Here is a 21,481-nt window from a genome sequence, read left to right as displayed (position 1 = left end):
TCCCCATCACATCCCACATCACCCTATGTCCATCCCATCCATCTGCAGCATCCATGTCTTTTCTAGTTTCCATTCTTTGTGTAGAGCCAAGAAACACCCCCTTGGACCCTCCTTGTTACTTAGCTTCTTTGTGTCTGTGGTGTGGTTATCCTGTGCTTTATGACTAATATCCACTTATAAGTGAGTACATAGTATGTTTGTCTTTCTGGGTCTGGGTTACCTCATTCAGGATGTTCTTTTCTAGTTCCATTCATTTGCCTGCAAAGTTTGTCATGTCATTGCTCTTAATAGGTGAGTAATACTTCATTTTATAAGTGAAGTCTTGATTTCCAAATTGGTTGTAAAGTTTGCACTCCCAACAGCTATGAAGAGTGTTCCCCTTACTCCACATCCTTGCCAGCATGAGCTGTCACTTGTGGTTTTGATCTTAGCCATTCTGACAAGAGTAAGATGGAACCTCAGAGTCCTTTTGATTTGCATTTCCCTGATGACTAAGGTTGTTGAACATTTCTCTAACTTCTCAACCACTACAGATTCCTTTGTCAAGAATCTCTGTTTAGATCTGTACCCCATTTTAATTGGGTTTTTTGGTTTGTTGATGTCTAGTTTCATGAGTTCTTTATATATTTTTGATATCAGCCCTCTGTTGGATATAGAGTTGCCAAAGAACTTATCTAAATTTAGCTTTTTAAACATCAAACTTTTATGGTATGAAATTAAATGTTTCTTTTATTAGTAAATAATGACTTAGGTGGGGGTATTTGGATTTCTTGTTACAGAACTTTAATTCTTTTTCCTTCTCTTTCTCTGTATCCTATGCCCTTCTTTTTCTGCATCTTTGCCCTTCAGCCCAAAGTCATGGAGTATAGTCTCACTAACTCATGGGACTACTCATATGGACTTAGGAGAACCAGGATCATAACACAGTACTTACATAATCCTTTTACATTAGGACTAGTTTATTAGCACAAAGAGTTGTTGCAACGATTAAACTAAACTCAGTGGAGGGCTTAGGACTTTGACTAGCACTATGGTGTGGCTATCAGGACTGTAATTATGTATACTAACAGAATCTTTCACTATATGAGAAGGAACTGGCTTCAGTCTTAGTCCTTGATACACACCAGTCAATGATAATTAATATAGACACTTAGAAAGACAAGGAATGAAGAAAAATAACTCATTTTCTCACTCAATTTATGGGTATGCTAATCCTGGATTATTTACAGAATTCCCAAAAACATTTATTAGACTCTACTTTTTTTTTATTAGACCCTACTTTTTAAAAGTAAATAAATTTACCTGGTCTTTCCACTTTTATAACTTCTGCTCCAAGATCTCCTAAATTCATTGTGGCAAAAGGTCCTGCCAGTACTCTACAATGTTAAACAGTGATAGATAAATGACCATCTCAAGATCTTTGTATTAACTATTTTATTAAGTCAATTAACACAAAGAAACTCATATAATGCTAGCAATGATTAAACGTGTTAGAATTACACTTTTCCATACTTATCAAGAGCTTAAAAAAACTATATCCCATTTGATGCAGGAACTTTATTTCTAGAATTCTATCCCGAGGAAAAAATTGAAACTAAAACAAAGATATATATATATAAATATATAAAAAGTCCTTATTTACAGAAGTAAAAATTGAGGAATAATTTGGGCATTTATAAATGTCATCTTTTGTTAGCTTTAAATGAGCATAGGAAATTATTCAAACTATATTGGTACATTTAAAATATAGATTAAAACTTCAGAGCAGCAGCAGCACACACTTTTAATCCCAGAACTTGGGTGGCAGAGGCAGGCAGATTTCTGAGTCTGAAGCCAAGTTCCAGGACAGTCAGGGGTACACAGAGAAACCCTGTCTGGAAATAAAAAAACAAAACAAAAAAAGGGAGGAACCTAATTTCAATACAGTTATAATTTGAGTATAGTTAATTATATGCAAATATGAATATTGGAAAAATTCATAAATACAACATTGTCTTTGAAATTATAGTCCAGAATTTCTTTTCAGTTCATTTATCAAAATTTCAACATAAGCATGTAAATATCTCCATATAATCTAAAAACTAATAAAACCTTTTCAAAGGAGGGGGAGACTCAATCACTAAACCACAGGTAACGCAACACAAACCTTGTTAGATCCAGAATTCTCACACCCTCCAGTGGTTTTATGCCATGACAATCTGCCAAGACAAATAACATTGAAGAGTGTATAGATTACAAATTTTTACAAAGTAAACAATAAATAATTTTTTATATTCTAAGTAATCTGTTACTATCAAAAATAATTTTCCTACTCAATAATTCTGTTTGATATATAATATAAAAACCTTGGCCTGTTTCATTGAAAAAAAAAAAAAAACTACAAAATTCTGCAGGAACTATAAGTAATGGGTTTCCAACCTCTCTCCTCTGTAGGCCTGAAACACAGAGACCAAGATGAAGGAGGCAGCAAAGACTAATGGCTGCCACTCAAGCCTCCCTCACCGAGCACTGAGTGGAGCCTGCCGGAGCTAGATGGATGTGATAACTTCATCTTTCCAAATCAGCACAACTGGGCCAGAAATGTACTCCACAGAAGAGTCTTTCAGTTTCTTACTTCCTGTTATTTAACTGCCGCTCTTGCCTCTATGATTCCTGATTGATGATTTTGATTGTGTTACTGCTCCATCCAATTTCCAGGTTGTTGATTCTCTACCCACTATTTTATTGTGCATTCTCTACCATACTTTTCTCCTGCCTCTCAAGTACTCCCCTCTTAGTCCTTACTCCTTTCTCTCCCAGCCTTACACTCACTTTTGACTTCTTGATTTCACCATCCAAAGTTTTCACAATTACTGAAATCTATGAGTCCTAACAGTATTTCAGCTTTCTCTTCCCAGTTTGTTACCCTCCACATCAATTGTTTTTCTTTTCAGAGTTATCTCAATCTAATACTTATCCCTGTCTTCGCTTACCTACTTTCTTCCCGCATTTAACCTTAGTTACTAAAATTAGTATATGCCGCACTACCCAGGTTTCTTCATCCTCCAACATTTACTAAAGTTCAAGGACCACAACCAGTTAACACAGCATTCAAATAGGCCAACTGGATATAGAAAAATCTCTCACTGTAACTCTCTTCCAGAGTTACTGTGGATTGTAACTGTGAGTTGACAGTTAAAACTAGCTGGGCGGTGGTGGCGCACGCCTTTAATCCCAGCACTTGGGAGGCAGAGGCAGGCGGATTTCTGAGCTCAAGGCCAGCCTGGTCTGCAGAGTGAGTATCAGGACAGCCAGGACTACACAGAGAAACCCTGTCTCGAAAAAACAAAAAACAAAAAACAAAACAAAAACCAAACAAACAAAAAAAGACAGTTAAAACTAAACCATCAGGAGTGGTAACATAGCTGCCAAAGGCAATTACTTCCAACCCTGACACCCTGTGTTCCATACCAGAAACACACAAAATAGAAAAAAAAACCAACCAACCAAACAAACAAACAAAAAAAAAACAACTCCCACAAGTAGTCCACTGATCTACAAACATTCACTGAGGACATGCACACACATGTAAATAAAATAACCAGCCCTGAGAAGAGTTGGTGAAGGGTAAAAACATGTTCAAAATATATTATATGAAAAAAATTAAATAAAAAAGAGAAAGTACATGCACCCAAGCACATCACTGTGAAAATCTGAAGGACAGGCCTTTTTATCTTACAAAGGATACGAAGCATTCACAGGGCAGAAAGACAAAACACAGCTGTATGTAAAGGGCTGTTAATGAGGACAGTTTCAGATTTCTTAAAGGGGTGTGTGTGTGTGTGTGTGTGTGTAACAGGCTGGCTTGGTACCTTGCACATGGATAACCAATGGAAGACAGAAAATGGTATCGGATTCCCTAGAGATGGAGTTACAGGAATTTGTGAACTGCCCAATGTGTGTGCTGGGAACTAAACTCTGGTTATTGCAATATCTACCAACATTCTTAACCACTGGACTATCCCTCCTTTCCCCCATCCCCTCAATATCAGATTTCTCAATAATATCATTAGGTGATAAAATGAAGCAAAATCCTTAAAAATTCAGTGTACAGAAATTTCTTCCCTATGTTCTAAATACAATCAAGATATAAGCATGTGTCAAAGTGAAAGTAGGAAAAATAACATTGAATTACCTCCATGTATCCTTCTCCCTGCAAAAAAAAACCACCTCTAGGGGTCACCAGTCAATAAAAAGATGAGTAACAAGAAATAGACACTGGGTCATCCAAAGAAGGAGAGCATTAGAGGATGCTGAGGATCAAAATGGGGTACAAATGATTCAGGATACTTAAAATGGAGCAGGAAAAAAGTGTTAAGCAGAGCTGAGGCACAGAACAGATAAACTGGGCTGCAGACACAACACCATTCTGAGCTGACCTTTCAAATATTAAGTCTTATAACCTGAAAAATGGACCCTAACTTAGGATTTCTACTGCTGCAATGAAATGTCATGACCAAAAAGCAAGTTCAAAATAAAAGGGTTTATTTGGCTTATTCTTCTATATTGCTGTTCATTATTGAAGAAAGTCAGGACAAGTGCTCAAACAGGGCAGACACCTGGAAGCAGGAGCTAATGCAGAAGTCATGGAGGGGTGCTGCTTACTAGCTTGCTTCACATTGCTTTCTTCAGCCCTCTTCATCATAAAGAGCTAACTCTGCCTCCCAGGTGCTAGGATTAATTGCATGTGCCACCACACCTAGCCTTTTAATAGCTAATTTTAAAGGTGGTTCATACCTTTAATCCTAGCACTTGGGAGTCAGAAGCAGGCAGTTCAAGGACAGCCTGATCTACAGAGCAAGTTCCAGGACAGACAGGACTACACAAAGCAACCCCATCTCGAAAAACAAGACAAAACAAAAAGCTAACTTTAGTGAAAAATTAACCACATAAAATTTTTGATGCTTAAATAAAACTTTGAATTAAAATATTAAAATCAAAGGGCCCAGAAAAGTGCCACATATTTATAAGCCTAGCAATTGGAAGATGGAAGTAAGAGTAGTTGGAATTCAAGTTCCTGCTTCAGAAAACAAGGATGCCACACAGTGGTGCAAGGTTGGAAAACCAGCAGTCAGCTGGCTGTGGCAGGAAGACTGCAGTTGAGTAGCCTTGTCTGCACAGTGAGCTCTAGCGCAGGTGGACTACATAGTGAGGCCTATATTCATCTCAAGAATCTCCAGCTGTGCAGTCTCTGCAATATTTTTATAAATACTGCCACGTTGAAGATTTTAGCAACCAATAGCCTTGCACACATAAGTAGCATCAAAAGAGATTTATGACATTACAATAGACCATTTTATTCAAGATTTGACTAGTCAAAAAAAGTTTATTTGTGACCCAAAATTCACAGGTCTTTTGAAACATAGAACAATGCACAGGAAAACTGAAACCACCAATGTACACATTCCCATCTGAAATCAAGCAAGGTAATCTTCATCTCTCCTGTTTCAACTGTTATACTGGAAATAAGTGTGCATTTGGCAATATATTTCAATTTTTTTTTTGCTTTTTATTGTTGATTTCACTGATTAAAAACAAATTATAGTGGCAAAGTAGTATCTAATATTGCTGACTACATGAAGGATGTGATATGATTTAAGGAGAAACTGCACATTAGCTGAGCTTAATTCAGGTATGAGTTAGTGTTGTTATAAATTCATTATTACATATGGTGCCTTCAAACAGAAATGTTTATAAAACAATGTTATCTATTAATATGCTGATGAAATATGTGAGTGGTCATGAAGGACCCTAACCGTGTGCTTGCCCTAGGAGTTCATAATTTAGTATAAACTACCAAATGAACCACGGGCCTTATAGAGCATGACTGCCAGCAAACCTGAGACAAGCTTTAGGAAGCATACAAACAAAACTGAATGTATTATGAAAATTCAACTGGGGGACCAAGAGTTTGGTTCTAAGCACCCACACAAATGGCTTACGACAGCCTGTACCTCTAGCTCTAGGGAAGTATCTCGGGCATGGTATCTCATGCCTAAATTCTCAGCACTTGAGAGGCTGGGACAGAAGGACTGCCATGAGTTCAAGGTCAGCCTGATCTACAGTGAATTCCATTCCAGCCTGGGATACAGAGGAAAACACTGTCACTAAAGCACACCAAAAATATATAAACATCTTACTACCAGGAAAAAAAGAACAAAAACAAGACTTAATACATTTATTCTAAAATTCCTTTTGATGAGTATATGATCAAGAATAGTCAGTAAAATTATGAAGTTAGGAAAGGATAATTAGGCTAAGAGATCATTGAGTATACTATATCAATAACAGACAAGTGAAGCCAGGACTTTAGTCTCAGCACTCAGAAGGTACAGGCAGGAAGGTCTCTGAAATTGAAGCCAGCCTGGTCTACAGAGTGAGTTCCAGGACATCCATGGCTGCACAGAGAAACTCTGTCTTAAAAACAAACAAAACAGACAAGTAAATACATCAATGAATAGGGAAGCAAGTATAATAGAAAAATTAAATATTGCACAATGAAGAAATCTCAATTGATTGAGGAATGTGAAATTATTGAAGATATAGTTGGGAAAACTGTTTATACACATAGAAAAACAGAAATTGTGCCTGGTCTTATTAATTTATTGAATTCTACATAGATTCAAGAACTAAATATGAATACAATTTAAAGAGTTAAGGTGCTAGAAAAAAATGAAAGAAAATATTTATACTTTTATTTGAGGAAAGCTTTTATTTATCAAAAACAAAAATAAAGAAAAACAGAGATACAAAGATTAAAAGTCAAACAACCATAAGGGGAACAGTTCTATTTACAATACATAACTTGGTAGACAGAGATAGTGTCATACAGTAAAAGATACTGGGAATAAAAGTAGAAGATAGATGATGCAGTCGCAGATAAAAGCATTCTCAAGAATAAGACACAAATGATTTCTACAATAAAACTTAGAGATCAGAAAAAAGAAACAAATTTCAGGGGAAATTAACAGTTCAGGTAAAAATCTCCAGTAGTGTGACAAAAAATATCTTGAGAATTTTCCTCTATAATCAAAAAGATGAATATTATAACATTATTTTACCACACCAGTTTGGAATATTTAAAAGGATGACAAGGTTATGGTTAAAGGAAACTTTTATACCATTTGGAATGACAAGCAACCTTTTATGAAAACACCTTAAAAGTTTCTATAAAACTTTAAAATACTAATATTAGCCCATTAAGTTTTCTTGCATACAGAAGTTAATTCACTCTCAGTAAAACCTCTGCATCCAGGTGTGGTGGCACACAACTTTAATTCTGCAGTTAGGAGCCAGAGGCAGGTGAATCTCTGTGAGGTCAAGGCCAGCCAGGGATACACAGGAGACCCTGTCTTAAAAAGAAGCAAACAAAAAAACAAAACAAATCATTTTATAAGTATGCTAAGACATAGGTATAAATGTGTCCATTGTGGAGGGCCTGGAGAGAGGGTTCAGTTGGTGAAGGGTTTGCTTTATAAACATGAAGAGCTGAGTTTAATAACTGGAAGCCACATTAAGCTGAATATGGTACCATGTACTTGTAATCCCAACACCAAATTGCAAGTGGAGACAGGAAAATCCTCAGAAGCCAGCCTACTTGGAAAGTTCCAGGCCAGGGAATTGAGACTGTAACGCTCTGAGGAGCCTTTGTTTACCCCCTGAGGGAACCATGCAGAGACTAGAATCGCTGCAAAAAGCAAGAGGAATTTTAATGTTCCAGCATGCTGGGGCCATCCTACATCCCAAAGGAAAGGTGACCCCACTCAGCTTGTTCAGTGGACATTTATACAGTCTCCAGGGGTAGCATAGAGAAACAGCAACTAGGCACAATATGATTGGCAGAACAATGTGACTTTAAAACTGACTGGTCTCCAGGGAATGAGGTGGCAGGGACTTCCCTTGTCTGTGCATGGCCAAGGGTCAGTCCTGTGGAATCTGTCCTCTTGCTCTGAGCCTCCCTCACCAGCAGGTTGGTCCCCACCCCCTGTGGTCTGAGGAATGTTAATTAGTCTCTCTCTTCTGGCAGGGAGGAATGCCTAAGTGGTCTATGACCTTTCTCTTCCAAGAGGGGAGAGGTCTGGTGGAATTTTCTAAAGCTCCTGAGTTGACCTCTTTTTTGGTTGTCTCAAAACCAAAAAAGCCCAAGGACAGAACCTGACTAAATGAAACCTCAGGTTGTCCTCTGTTCCCAACACCCACTTACTTATACATGAAGAACTGCGCACGCACACACACACACATACACACACACACACACAAATACATTACAGAAATTTTTGTTTTAATATTTTTTCATGTTTTGCATATTTTTAAATCAATTTTGCTAAAAAAAAAAAACCCTTATATGTAAAAAATAAGTGATACATATAATTTATACAATTTTATACTTGGGGAATCTCATTAAAGAGGGTGAGGAAGGATTGAATGAGCTAGAGAAATCAAGGACATCACAAAAAAAAAAAAAAAAAAAAAAAAAAAAAAACCTACAGAATCAACTAACCTGGGCCCATAGGTGCCCACACAGACTGAACAACAAGAGAGCATGCATGGAATGGACCTAGGCCCTCTGCACATATGTAACAGTTGAGCAGCTCAGTGTTCATGTGGGACTTCTAAAAAGGGGCTGTATCTGACTCTGTTGCCTGCCTTTGCATCCCTTTTTCCTAACTGGGCTGCCTTGCCTAGCCACAATAGATGAAGTTGCACCTATTGTCCTTCTGTAACTTGATATGCCAAGGTTAGCTGACATTCATAGAAGGCCTCCCCTTTTCATAGGAGAAAGAACAGAAGGGAAGATGTGGGGGTAGAGGAGATGAGGAGGAGGAACTGGGAGCAGAGGAGTGGGGAAGGTAGAGCAGGATGTAATGTAAAAATAAATATTCTATGCTACAAGGAAAAAATAAAGGAAGGAAAGGAAAAAGAAAAGGAAGAAAGAAAGAAAGAAAGAAAGAAAGAAAGAAAGAAAGAAAGAAAAGAAAAGAAAAGAAAAAGAAAAGTATAGGGTAGAATAATGGGATATTCCAGTCCAACAAAATGCAAGAAGCTCCTTTAAACAGGCCCAAGTAGTATTTCTACTATCAGTTTACTAAATCAATATAGTATCACATTACTCTCTAAATTCGTATGTCTATGCCCATACATTGGTTCAGCTTTCAGAACTATGAAACTCACAACTGATCAAGTAAAGAGAGTGTCAGTGGAGAACAGTGGAGAACAGTGAGTGTCCTCAGTCACAAGTGGGGCATCTTTACTATACAAACACATGGAGACACAGAGAGAATGCATGGTGGAGAGTGCATGTACACACACACAGAGGGGGGGGAGGGGAGAGAGAGAGAGAGAGTCAGAGTCTCAGGAACCACCACAAAAGTGAGGGCATAAAAAGACTGTAAGAGTGAGAGGCCAGGAAAGGTCAGAGCAAAGCTATCTTCCAGACATAACAGCTCATGAGCTCTCAGCAGATGTGGGTGCCTGTACAAGAGTAAGCCAGACACCATTCTAGCATGGAGTGGGAAAGACCTCATGATCATGCACACTTAGCTGAGGAGTTATTGACAGTTCATGGCTTCTGGGGGAGGGATGGTCAGGTGTTATTTTAAAGGTGTGGCCCCTACTATATTGACCATGTACCAGTACCACACAATAAGTTTGAGACAGCACAATTTGTACTTACAGGGCTGTAGAAGAAGGTCAAGAGGAGGAGGAAGAAGAAGGAAGGGAAGAGGTAGAAAGGGGGAAGACAACAAGAAGGGAAGAGGAGAAGAGGAAGAGACAGAGGAGAAAGGAGACAAGGGAGAGAAAGGGGAAGGAAAAAGAAAGACCAAAAAAAGCTGGGAGGGGTTGGAGATAGATCCATCTGGAAAAAGTTAAGGAGCAGGAAAGGAAGGCAAATATGTAACAACAATTAATGAAAAAAATAAGCTATAAATTAGAAAAAAAACAAGGAGGGGGCTATATGGGAGACCTTGGAGGGAGAAGATACAAGGGGCATGATAAAAGTACATCATAATTTCAAAAATAATTTAAAATATGTTGTATGAAAATCTCAAAAGTATTATATCCAAAAGAATATTAAGTCCTCATTTCACAGAAAATTGTGCATGTGTAGCTCAGAAGAATATACAAGGGAAAGGGACTGCATTGAAGAAGTGTGTGGATGAATGTCTGTGAGACAGAGGGTTTTATTATTTGATTCAGTGGGTAACTCTAATGAGCAAGAGAGATGTGTAGAGATACTTTGTGTATTAAGGGTTATGGATCTTCCCAGAGTCTTCAAATGGTAAAGGTAAAAATTTATGTTTCACAAGGCCTTTAGAGTTTGGGGGATTGCAACAAGGAGTTTGTTTTCACGGAAAAAGACTGGTACTGAGTTAGCCTAACCATGTTCACATGGTAAATGCTTTGTAAGTTTTAAGATATTATCAAACTGTCTACCAAAAAGGTTTCGTTCATATGTGCTGGCACCAGCAGTGTACCAAAGATACCCATCAACCCTCATGATGGGTTAGCATGGTTCTAAGTTAGTCATTGCTAGAGTGGTTTCATACAAAACCAAACTCACCTTCCTCATCCCTGTAGTTGTTGCCCTTTGTCCTTTTGTTTTCTGCCTTGGGGAATGCAACGCAAAGACTACATGTAAGTACTGTGCCCTCTTGGAAGTTCTAGCTCTTAAATTATGAGAAATAAATCCCCTTTTAAATAAATCACCCACTCTATCGTTTTCTGTTATAGCCCCAGAAAACAAGCAAATACAAAAAAGAAAATGTTTTTCATCATCTACTATAATCCTGAATAACATCTTAATTTGGGGAGTTTTGTTTTTATTTGTTATAAAATTGACAGTTAAAATGCTTGCTACTGTCATTAGTTTATACATGGAATACATGGAATATTTTCATATCTTTTCTTATAAATTACTCTTGGCTGTTTTCTTGTGATTCAAAAAGCACCTTAACCTTTTTTATTGATTTGTATAAATTTGGGTAGCAAAACCTTTAGCTAGTCATGGTGATGTATGTATGCCTTTAACTCCAACACTGAGGAAGCAGAGGCAGACAGATATCTGTAAGTCTGAGACCAGACTACAAATAGAGAGTTCCAGGCCACTCAGGGCTCCAGAGTAAGATCCTGTTTCAAAATAATAATAATAATAATAATAATTTTAACCAGTCATTATTTAATAGAAGTACATAATGCAAAGGTGTAGTTTTTACAGACTCAGATTCTAACATTTTGTTTGCCCATTTAAAACTCTTCTGAAAAAAAAAAAAAAAAAAAAAAACTCTCTTCTGTTTCCCAGAAGAACTAACTGATGTTTGGTTTTCCTATTAAAAACATCCAGTAGTTGCTTCTTGGATAAAAGCTCACTACTTCTCTTGCTTATGTAATCTTTACATTTTATGCAAAAGTGTTGTATCTGCTTGTTTTTTGGAGCTATAACAGAAAACGATAGAGTGGGTGATTTATTTAAAAGGGGATTTATTTCTCATAATTTAAGAGCTAGAACTTCCAAGAGGGCACGGTGCTTACATGTAGTCTTTGCGTTGCATTCCCCAAGGCAGAAAACAAAAGGACAAAGGGCAACAACTACAGGGATGAGGAAGGTGAGTTTGGTTTTGTATGAAACCACTCTAGCAATGACTAACTTAGAACCATGCTAACCCACCATGAGGGCTGAGCTTCAAGTCCTAAACATCTTTTAAAGGCCAATACTATTATATCCGTAATTAAACTTTCACTTGTATTTTGGAGGGGACACTCAAATTATAGAATCACATGTTTATCATTTTGTACTAGAAAAACTACAAAGATACAGATTCCAATGATATTTCAATGTTATCTGCTCATTTAAATTAACCTTCTAGTGTTAGTTTTTTGAAAATATGATGCACACTTCTAATTCAGACTCCAGACCAGACTGATGTTCAGGCCGATACCTGCAGCAGCCCATCCCTCTCACATGTTGACAGGCACCCTAAGAAGGTGTCTGTGAATCTCTAGCTAATAGTCTTACATGTTCTCACCCGAGAAACTGAGTTTACAAAAGTTGGTAATGGCCATGTATATGCTCTGGTCTCTGCCTCTTGCTAGGGAGACAGAGAGCCTGGCTGCAGGCTTGCGCTGTGACGTCCCACACTTCCTCAGAGACCTGTAAGAAAAGACAGCCACTCCTGCTTCATGAGCCTGATTCTGTTACAGAGTACCCATCAGGTTTTCTGTCTCTAAACTCTCTTCAAGGTCCCCACCACACTGATATCTATCTATTCATGGTATTTATAGTCCTTTCTATTAAACTTCTTACCCTCAACAATCCATCTCAGTGTTCCTTCAAACCACACAACTAGACCTTTCAACTCTTATTTCTTCATACAGAACTATTTCTGTAAGGATTTTTATTAATTTCAATGGAGACTTCTGTTGGTGTAGGCATTTAATCTGGAAAACAGTAAATAAGTATAACATGTTTCTCTTGTGCTTAATCACATGCTTAGAAATGAAAACAGGGAACAAGAGAGATGGCTCAGTGATTAGGAGCACTGGCTGCTCTTCCACAGGATCAGGCCTCAATTCCCAGCACCCGCCTCAATTCCCAGCACCCACATGGCAGCTCACGACTGTCTGTAACTCCAGTTCCAGGGGATCTGACACTCTCACACAGACATACATACAGACAAAATACCAATCCACAGAAAATAAATAAATCTTAAAAAAGAAAAAAGGGAAAGAAATTTTAACAAAGCAATGTTTTTTTTTAAGTTCCTTTAAATCTGTCTTGCTTTGCCAGTGGAAATATTGTTAAAGTGATTTACTGTGTTCAAAGCACATTCACTCCTTCCTATTAAAGAATGAGTTAATCTCATATTCATTCACTTCTCTGTAGCCTACTGTCCTTAACATGAGACACCTGACAACAGGCAGCACTCCAAGGAAAACAATCTGAAAACCACCAGGAAATAAGAAGTTAAAGATTATGCTTTCCCAATACTTAGGGATTATACCCTAAGTATTCTCCATGTATAGAAATGATTTACTATGTTCTCTTAAACAATGTTTCTCTATAATAAGCTTTTAATCTCTATATATTCATTTATGAAAGTAAATGTAAGATTTCTATAGCAGATATCAGTTCTGATTAATAACATCAAGAAATGTACCATACTCCTGCATCTAATACCTCACAGTTAACAAGCACAATAGGGACCAATCAGTTGGTTAGACCTGTTCATTACAGGAGCTGAACTATAAGAGAAGACCCTCAAAATTATGAATCTAGAAATTTGTGCAGGATGACAGCCAGCGTCTACTGTCCTCTGATAAACAGGAGCAAACATTCTTTGGGGAGCTCCTACCCCATGGGATATAAATAGCTTTTCTAGGGGGACAGAAGCCTCGCTGAGTTTGTAGCCTTGGGAATGCATCCAAGCCTCGGTTTATATCCATTTAAAGATAAACTCATACTTCTAACTATCTAATCAATCATTATTTAACTTCCATGGCTTGTCCTTTAACCCAGTTTCCATTTAGAAAGCCTAACAACACAGAAACATTAAAATATTTACTTCTTGCAGACAGTAAAACTAAACGAAGTATCAGTGCATGAAGCACTGATTACTGCCATTTACCTAAAATGGAGATGGTCTGGGAATTCCTCAAAGGGATCCCAGAGATGCTTTGCAGGATGGCAAAGTAAGGGTACAAGGTGAGCAGAATTCTGGGCCCACAATCTCCATTTTAAACATTATTCTGCTTTTATATATTGGGCTCTCAAGTAGATTTGTGTTGCTGTTTGTTTTGAAGATATGAAAAGAAAGGAAATTGATATCCACTGTAAACACACACACCCCATACATACAAATACCCCTTAGGTAACCTAAATAATCTAATCATTACAACCTCATACAAACAAGCAAACTCTACTCACATTCATACTTGTTTCTTTATCTTGTTGCTCTTACTTGCTTTAATTTCTACAATCCAAAATACATTATCACCACAGAGTTCTCAAGGACACAGAAAAATCTGACATTGCTCATTATGTACATAATGATAACTAAAGACCACACCTCAGCATTGGCAGCATCTGTCCTGAGAGCACTGCTCTGAGAGCACTGTACATGTATAATCCTGTCTTCTAACGCTGGTTATCCCTACACTATACTGCAGTCTTTTTACAGGAACCATGTCTATTTGCTAACATAAATGGAATATTCCCTTTTCCCTCCAAGAGAAATCTATATACTCACAGCCATTATTACAGTTCTTTAATTTTTATAGCTTCAGGAAGCACAACTACATTTTTCTTTTCCTATATGCTTTACTAAAGTCACTATATAAAATTTCAATATGGGGTTCCTGGGCCCACCAGCTCATCCAGTCAGAAGGACCTTAAATTCCAGGCTAAAGTTTAGGAATACCCTAGCTATAGCTATGACTTCACCAGCTAAGAGTATATTGATAATCTGTAAATTCAAAAGGAGCTACACAGTAATTTTTTTTTTTTTTTTTTTTTTTTTTTTTTTTTTTTTTTTTTTTTGAGACAGAATCTCTATTACGTAGCTCTGGCTATCCTGGAACTCATTTTGAAGATGAGGCCAGCCTTAAACTCACAAAGATTCATTTGCCTCTACCTCCCAAATGCTAGGATTAAAAACATGTGTCACCATGCCCACCAACTTTCTAGATTTTTGTACTTTTTTATTGCATTTTTCAAATGACTATTTGTATTTCTAAGAAAAAAAATCTGTAGAATTCAGAAGTCTGAATTCTGATCTTGCTAGGTATGTCTAAAAAAAATCATTTAATTATTCTTGCCAAATTTCTCATTTGAAAGAAGAAAGTCTCTAAAGAGATTAACATAGATCTTGAGTTTCACATAATTATTAAAGATTCAGTTGGGACAATCCTTGTCCATACTTTCAAATGTGCTGGAAAGTACACTGTCTTAATCTACCTGGCAAAATTTTCCACTGCATTTCTTTTTCTCCTAGATGTTTAGTGTATGGTGTGGATAGAGTCTGGGGACTTGAGAGGCATGGAAGCTCAATAGTAAAGAGCCCACCCTGCATGCACAAGGCCCTGGATTCAATACCATTCTAGAAGCAGAATTCAAATAAAAAGATAATTAATATAGAGCAAGCTGAGGCCAGATTTTGCACTATATCCTGTCAGTTAGAAAAAAATAATAAACGTTATTTTGGTGCCTATCACCTCACTTCTCAGCTCCCTTCAAAAGGCAGATTATTGACTCACTGACATATATGTGTGTGATATATGACTTAATTATTTGTAAGTATGAATGCCCAACTGCCAGATACTAAACTAAACAAAGAGAAAACAGAAATGATGGCCAGTGAAGAACAATATAAACGTTAGATAAGCTGTAGTGTGCAGGCTCTAATTATATCACTGCATCCTGGTGGTGACGTTATCCCTCCATGATTAACTATACAATTTGTCTTCGGAAGTAAGAAATGTAGCCGAGCCTGGGTTATATATTGAGAACTTGTCTCAAAAAATAAAAAATAAAAATAAAAACCAAAATGAAGCAAAACAAAAAAGTCCAACTGAGTTATCCAAGAATAAAGCAAGAGCAGGAAAAATTAAGCAACCTGTCCCCATTCTCCCCAAAGCCCTTGTGTTTATGTCTCCATTAATAAAGAATAAAGCTGAGAAGATACTCTTTAATTATATCACTGAAGATGTCAGAGACTGAAGGCCAAAATACTCAATAAAGATTCGCTCACAAGGTAGCTCACAACCACACTTTTCTCCCGTTCCAAGAAATCTGATTCCCTTTTGATCTCCAAAGGCATTAGGCATGTCAACTGGCACATGTGCATACACACAAGCAGTAGCTCATACTCATAAAAAATCTAAAACAATACCTCCCGCCCCCACATATCCACACTACACAATGTTCTAATGTAATGAGTCCTAAAATTCCCTGAGCTGATTTCAGTATCTGAAGGAGTTAGGGAAACTCCACAAAACTCGTAATTTGAAATCTCATCTTCTACAGGAATATCCGAGACAGGTATCTTATGCAGAAGATGGCATTTTTTAATTATCCCGTTTCTTTATAATCACAAGATTTTTAAGTTCTGGGTGTATTTTCGTGGGTTTTTTTTTTCCCCCTTTAAATTTCTATTTCTACTTCCTAACTCGTCAACTTCCATTTTACAAGAACTGAAACGCAGGGCTCGAGTCCAGCATTAATTAGTACAGGCTCTCTCAAGTTACTGAGGCAGCAGTCTGCTTTCTAAAACTCAGCTTTAGGGCGGGAGGTGCGATTTTCTAAGTTACCAAACCTTGGGGGATAGAAGGCAGGGGTGGAGAAGAGAAGCGGGACAGGAACGCTGCCGTGAGCCCTGCGACTGGCGCCCCCCGAGGCGCGAGCGCTCTCCTCAGGGAGCCTGAGCGCTCAGTGTCAGTGGGTACCTGACTGCGCGCGGCCGGTCCACAGCCCCCTCCCGCTGGCCAGGCCTCGGCCAGGTCTCCGAAAAGCCACCGCCCTAGCCAGCATCCACAGCATCGCCCCTCAGCAAACTCCCTCAGAGAGCGCCCTGCAAACTCCCTCCTTGACCTTAGGCCCCTCCGCAGCCCCGCCCCTCCGCAGCCCCGCCCTCTGCAGCCCCGCCCCTCCTTGTGGACGTCCTCGCACTCATCCCATCCCATCACACCCTCTGCTTTGGCCCAGGCCTCGGCCTCAGTCTCACTCCGCTCCGCCCCTTTGAACTATTTCGTTTAACTAAGTCCCTCGCCTCACACGCTTCGGCCCCGCCCTCTTTGGCTCAGGCCCCTCCTCGGCCCCGCCCTATCCGCTCATTCCAACCCATCCGGCGCTTTGATGTAGGCTTCCGCCTCCGACTAGCCAGAGTCCAGGAGTCTGGCTCCGGAGTCGGGCTGACGCTTCACGCTTTGAGTCCCGGAAGCCTCAAAGCCGGATGACTCTATCCCTCTGATCCGTTCTCTTCGGGACCGCCCCCTTCGACACGCCCCTCTCTCGCCTCACAGCCAATAAGGCCTAATGACCGGTTTTGTCTCTTCCGCTTCCGTCTTCGTGTAGGGGGGGGTGTATCTCATCGGAGGCCTTGGTGGCGTTGCTCACGCTGGGGGTTGGGGATTAGGTTTCCCCTTTACAGTCTTTCCTCCTCTCAGACACACCCACCATTCTTCTACTTGAGTGACCTATTTACCTGCCCTCTTGCAAAAACTTGGTGAGGTCGGAACCTTTGTGCTGCCGGAACTAAAGTGTGGTAGTACGCTGGCAGCCGGAAGGCTGTATAAATAGAGGACTACCAGTTTCCTTCTGGCAGTTGATCGCTGGGGTTCCGGTGGTGTGGTCGTCGGGTGAGCTCTTCAGCTTCGTTTCCTGTTATGCATCGACCGAATTTTCGACCCCCAACTCCTCCGTATCCCAGCCCGGGGATAGGAGGTTGGGGTGGCGGAAACAACTTCCGGGGTGCCCTGGGCGGGGGGCCGCGGCCGCCCTCCCCTCGGGACGGGTACGGGAGTCCGCACCACACTCCGCCCTGCGGGCCCCGGTCTAGGCCGTACGGGAGCAGCCACTCTCCGCGGCATGGCGGCAGCTTCTCGGGGGCCCGCTTCGGGTCTCCATCCCCGGGCGGCTACCCAGGCTCCTACTCCAGGTCCCCCGCGGGGTCCCAGCATCAGTTCGGCTACTCCCCAGGGCAGCAGCAGACCTACCCCCAGGTAAAGACAATAGCTAGCGTTTGCCGAACTCTTACTGTTATGGCAGGCGTGATACTAAAATTCCCTTGACGTGGATTGTTTAATCCTCTGATACTACGTTGGCCCAATTTTGCAGTTGAGTAACCTGAGGCGTAAAGAAATTAAGACTACCATGAGTGGCGGAGCTATAGTTCTCTGTTCCACAGAAATTGTGCTTAGCCAGCGTACCACATTCATATACAGACTTTTTTAATCCTCCATTTCTTCTCCTCCCTTCCCAGAGGTTTTTGTTTTATTTCGGGTTTTTTTTTTTTTTCTGTCATTTCAGTGAATATTCCTGGATTCCTCGGGGGAGGACAGTGAATGATTCCCTACTGTTGTGTAGTATGGCTCCTCTAGACTTTAGTCTACGGCCATTTTCCTACAGCTGTCTCTCCCTTATTTTTGCATTCTTGCTTTTTTTTTTTTTTTTTTTAAATGATTATCATTGTCTTTCAAGCTATATTTATATCTACTCCAAGTTCTCTTGAAGGGAAAATAGAACATTTGGAATTGTGGAAACTTCCCCTCTTCTCAATGAGTGAATACAAGACAGGAAGTAGCTCTTGGGCTAACAACTTGGATCTAAGGCGTTTTGCAAAATTGAATATGTTCACCCAGCTGAATCCCTGATGAGTTGGAGTTAATATGAATAGAAAATTTTCAAGCCACATTAAAGTTCTAGAAATTTGAAGCCTACGAGGTTAAAAAGTTTCCAGGAGAAATTGAATACAATTAATTACTGCTTGTACTGTATTTATTTGTATTTAATAGCTGCAGGGTTATCACATTAGAACCTGAAAAGGTTTTTAAGATGATAGCAGACATTTTTAAAAGAGACATATACAGTTGGGTTTAGTAATTCTTAAAAGTACTAGGTTAAAGAAATTTGCAACTGAATATATTGGGTTTCAATTGACAATTTTAATGTGACCCCCCCCACACACACACACACTAATATTTAACTAGAGGAGAAAGTACCAATTATCTCTATTAGATGTTTTTATTTTTAACTGATGATTTTTTTCCTAAAGGGTTCTCCAAGGACATCTACACCATTTGGATCAGGGCGTGGTAGAGAAAAAAGAATGTCTAATGAGTTGGAAAGTTATTTTAAGCCTTCAATGCTTGAAGACCCTTGGGCTGGCCTAGAACCAGTATCTGTAGTGGATATAAGCCAACAGTACAGCAATACGCAAACATTCACAGGCAAAAAAGGAAGATACTTTTCTTAACATTTCTGAAACTCAACTGGAAGCCTCATGTGTCAGGAACATCTTGGACAGAACTTTTACTTGTGTAAATGAATTGAACCCAAAGATGATGACTTTGAATAATGATTAGCAGACCGTTGGTATATCTCTAACTTTATCAAGTTGTTGCTATTAGAGAAAACGGTAGGACAATTTACAGTATTTAGCTATATGGGAGTGTGTGCCACAGAACACAGTTTTCATATTTAACATTTCCAATATAACATTTGTTTTTTCAATGTTTTAAAATAAAACGTTTTTGTCTTCCTAATTGTGATTTTGTGGATATGTAGAATTGCTAAAATAATGCTTTGTAATCATTTAGAATTTGAGGGTAAATGTTTTGCAGACTTTTTAAATGAAATAGATAAGCCACTTTAGACAGTTTTCTATATATTTATTCATAGAAAATTGTTCTACATTCATTTTTTTTTGTATTTTTGTTAAAATATTGAAGTTTGGAAGTCACTTAACATGATTTATACTTTTTTAACCACAAAGGGCCAGGATAAACCATATATATGCAGTTCAGTGTTCTACCCAAATTTCTCTATATTTGGAGCATTGTAGACTTATACTTTCTCTTGAAGCCAAAGAAGGTGTTATGTTCATTTCTTGTCATTGTGATAAAATGCCAGAGGAAAGCAAAGGAGGAATTTTGGTTCATAGTTTCTAAAGTTCCCATGGAAGTTCAGCTGGATCCATTAGTTGGTCTTGAGGTGAGTCAAAATATGTCTATGGATATGGCAGAAGCTATTCCCCCTTGGCAACCAGGCTGCAGAAAGACAGGAAGGGGCCAGGGACAAGAGGAGCCTTTCCAGAGCACCTTTGCCTCTCCTACCACCCAGTAATAGCAGCATGTGAACCATCGAGGTATTAATCCACTTAGGAGGTAATACCCTGATGATCTAATCACTTCCCAGTAATCAGACAAGCCTTCCACTCATGACCCATTTGGGGAGATACTTCATATCCATACCACAACAAATAACTAATAGTAATCTCAAATCACTTCCATGACAAAGACAACAAATGTATTTGATTCCATCAATCTCAAAGAAGACAAATGAGGAAGCCAGTTTACTGTGACCTAGACAGTAAGGCCTAATTATCTTGACTCATGGGCACATTTCTAATCTGAGAAAGGGTTCTATGAACTTTAGCTTACTTTTACTGGCTGGAGTAGACAGAAAGGAATGCTGTGTATATATACCTGTATTAATAGAAAACTTGGAGGAATATTCCTCAGTTATTTAAAATAAGTCTTAAACAGTGCAGTCTGTTGAAAAAATTGTCAACATGCTCCAAAAGAAAAGTGAAATGGCCATTCCACCTAGGTGAGCCATACCTATTAGTTATTGGGATGGGGACCCACTGGAAGGATTTTATGCAAATAAAACCTCTATTGGAGCCAGAGCTTTGAAATTTTTCTACTAGTTATTGGCTAGGTACCTCAGTTTTATTATGTAAAATGAGGAAATTCATAGTACTTGTCTTAATTTAACCCTATATCCTGAGTTTTTAGAACAGTGCCTATAAAATAATAGGCACTAAGTAAATGTTTAATAAAGACATGAATTCTGGTTGTAACTGCAATTGCTCTGCCTCGTCCCATGCGTATAGGGGTTAGTAGAGAGATGTTATGTGGCTATTTGAAAGAAAAATCCGTACTCAACATCTTGGGTGTTTTTTTTTTTTTTTTAAATATATTTGATGCTTGTTGAACTTCATAAATAAAATATAACACTTGAAAACAATTACTAAACAGTCTCTTAGAAAATATGTTATTGGCAAAAATGAAAAATTAGAACCAGACACGATTTTACATGGTTGTAATCCCAGCTACTCCAGAAGCTGAGCTGACTTGATTGTAAAGTTGAAGCCAGCCTGGGCAATTTAGCAAGATTGTGCAAAAATGAAGTTAGGGAAGGTTTTATGTGTTGCATTTGTACCATGTTTGGGAGACATTTCAAACCCAACTTCGAGTTTCATTTTTAATCTGTTAACAACATCTACCTTCAGGGTTCTATCTAACCTCTGAATTTTTAAGAAGAAAACTGTGTCTTCAGCAAAAGTGCATACACTATTAGTCATATATTCATAATTAGGTTTTTGATGGGGTTTTGCTTAGTTTTTTCCATTGAGGTAGAGTCTGGCTATGTAATTCTGGTTTACATGTGTGGGGGAAAAAAAGGCTTGGGGATCCCGCTGTTCCTCCTGCCATGTTGTGGGTAGTCGGCTGGGAACGCTCTGGGTTTCTCCAGCTGGAAGTTGGGCCCGGCTGTTCATTAACTAAAAGTCTCTCCCTGGCTCCTCACGGTTCCTCATAGCGGCGCAACCCCAACACACGAGGAAGCCCTTGGGTTTCCAAAACTGGTTTATTCACATGGCGAATTGTGGACGGATCTGGATGCATACCCCTCAAACCCAGGATCGACCTGAGTTAAAAGGGGAGGGGA

The 21,481-nt window shown here is 39.0% G+C and overlaps 2 protein-coding genes across 4 annotated transcripts in view; one reads left to right on the top strand and one right to left on the bottom strand.

Annotated features, from left to right (window-relative positions):
* Positions 1–16,728, bottom strand: part of Sugct (succinyl-CoA:glutarate-CoA transferase) — a 719,395-nt gene extending 702,667 nt beyond the window's left edge. For 2 of the 3 annotated variants that reach the window (XM_076939338.1, XM_076939339.1), the window contains exons 1-3: positions 16,347–16,728; positions 2,147–2,198; positions 1,303–1,376 (exon numbers count right to left, since the gene is read on the bottom strand). In XM_076939338.1, coding sequence (XP_076795453.1) covers positions 1,303–1,376; positions 2,147–2,198; positions 16,347–16,713 — 493 coding nt within the window. In that variant the 5' untranslated portion in view covers positions 16,714–16,728. The remainder of the gene's footprint in view (positions 1–1,302; positions 1,377–2,146; positions 2,199–16,346) is intronic. The other variant, XM_034510479.2, reaches the window with a different exon arrangement.
* Positions 16,729–17,177: 449 nt separating this feature from the next.
* Mplkip (M-phase specific PLK1 interacting protein) lies at positions 17,178–19,293 on the top strand. Its single transcript, XM_034510477.2, has 2 exons — positions 17,178–17,751; positions 18,804–19,293. The coding sequence occupies exons 1-2, from the start codon at positions 17,416–17,418 to the stop codon at positions 19,002–19,004; spliced, it is 537 nt and encodes a 178-aa protein (XP_034366368.1). The 5' UTR covers positions 17,178–17,415; the 3' UTR covers positions 19,005–19,293.
* Positions 19,294–21,481: the final 2,188 nt, after the last annotated feature.

Source organism: Arvicanthis niloticus, chromosome 8 (genome assembly GCF_011762505.2).
Source record: "Arvicanthis niloticus isolate mArvNil1 chromosome 8, mArvNil1.pat.X, whole genome shotgun sequence".
NCBI classification, from domain to species: Eukaryota; Metazoa; Chordata; class Mammalia; order Rodentia; family Muridae; genus Arvicanthis; species Arvicanthis niloticus.
Note: the sequence above shows the minus strand (reverse complement) of the source record. Positions and strands in the feature narration are given on the sequence as shown.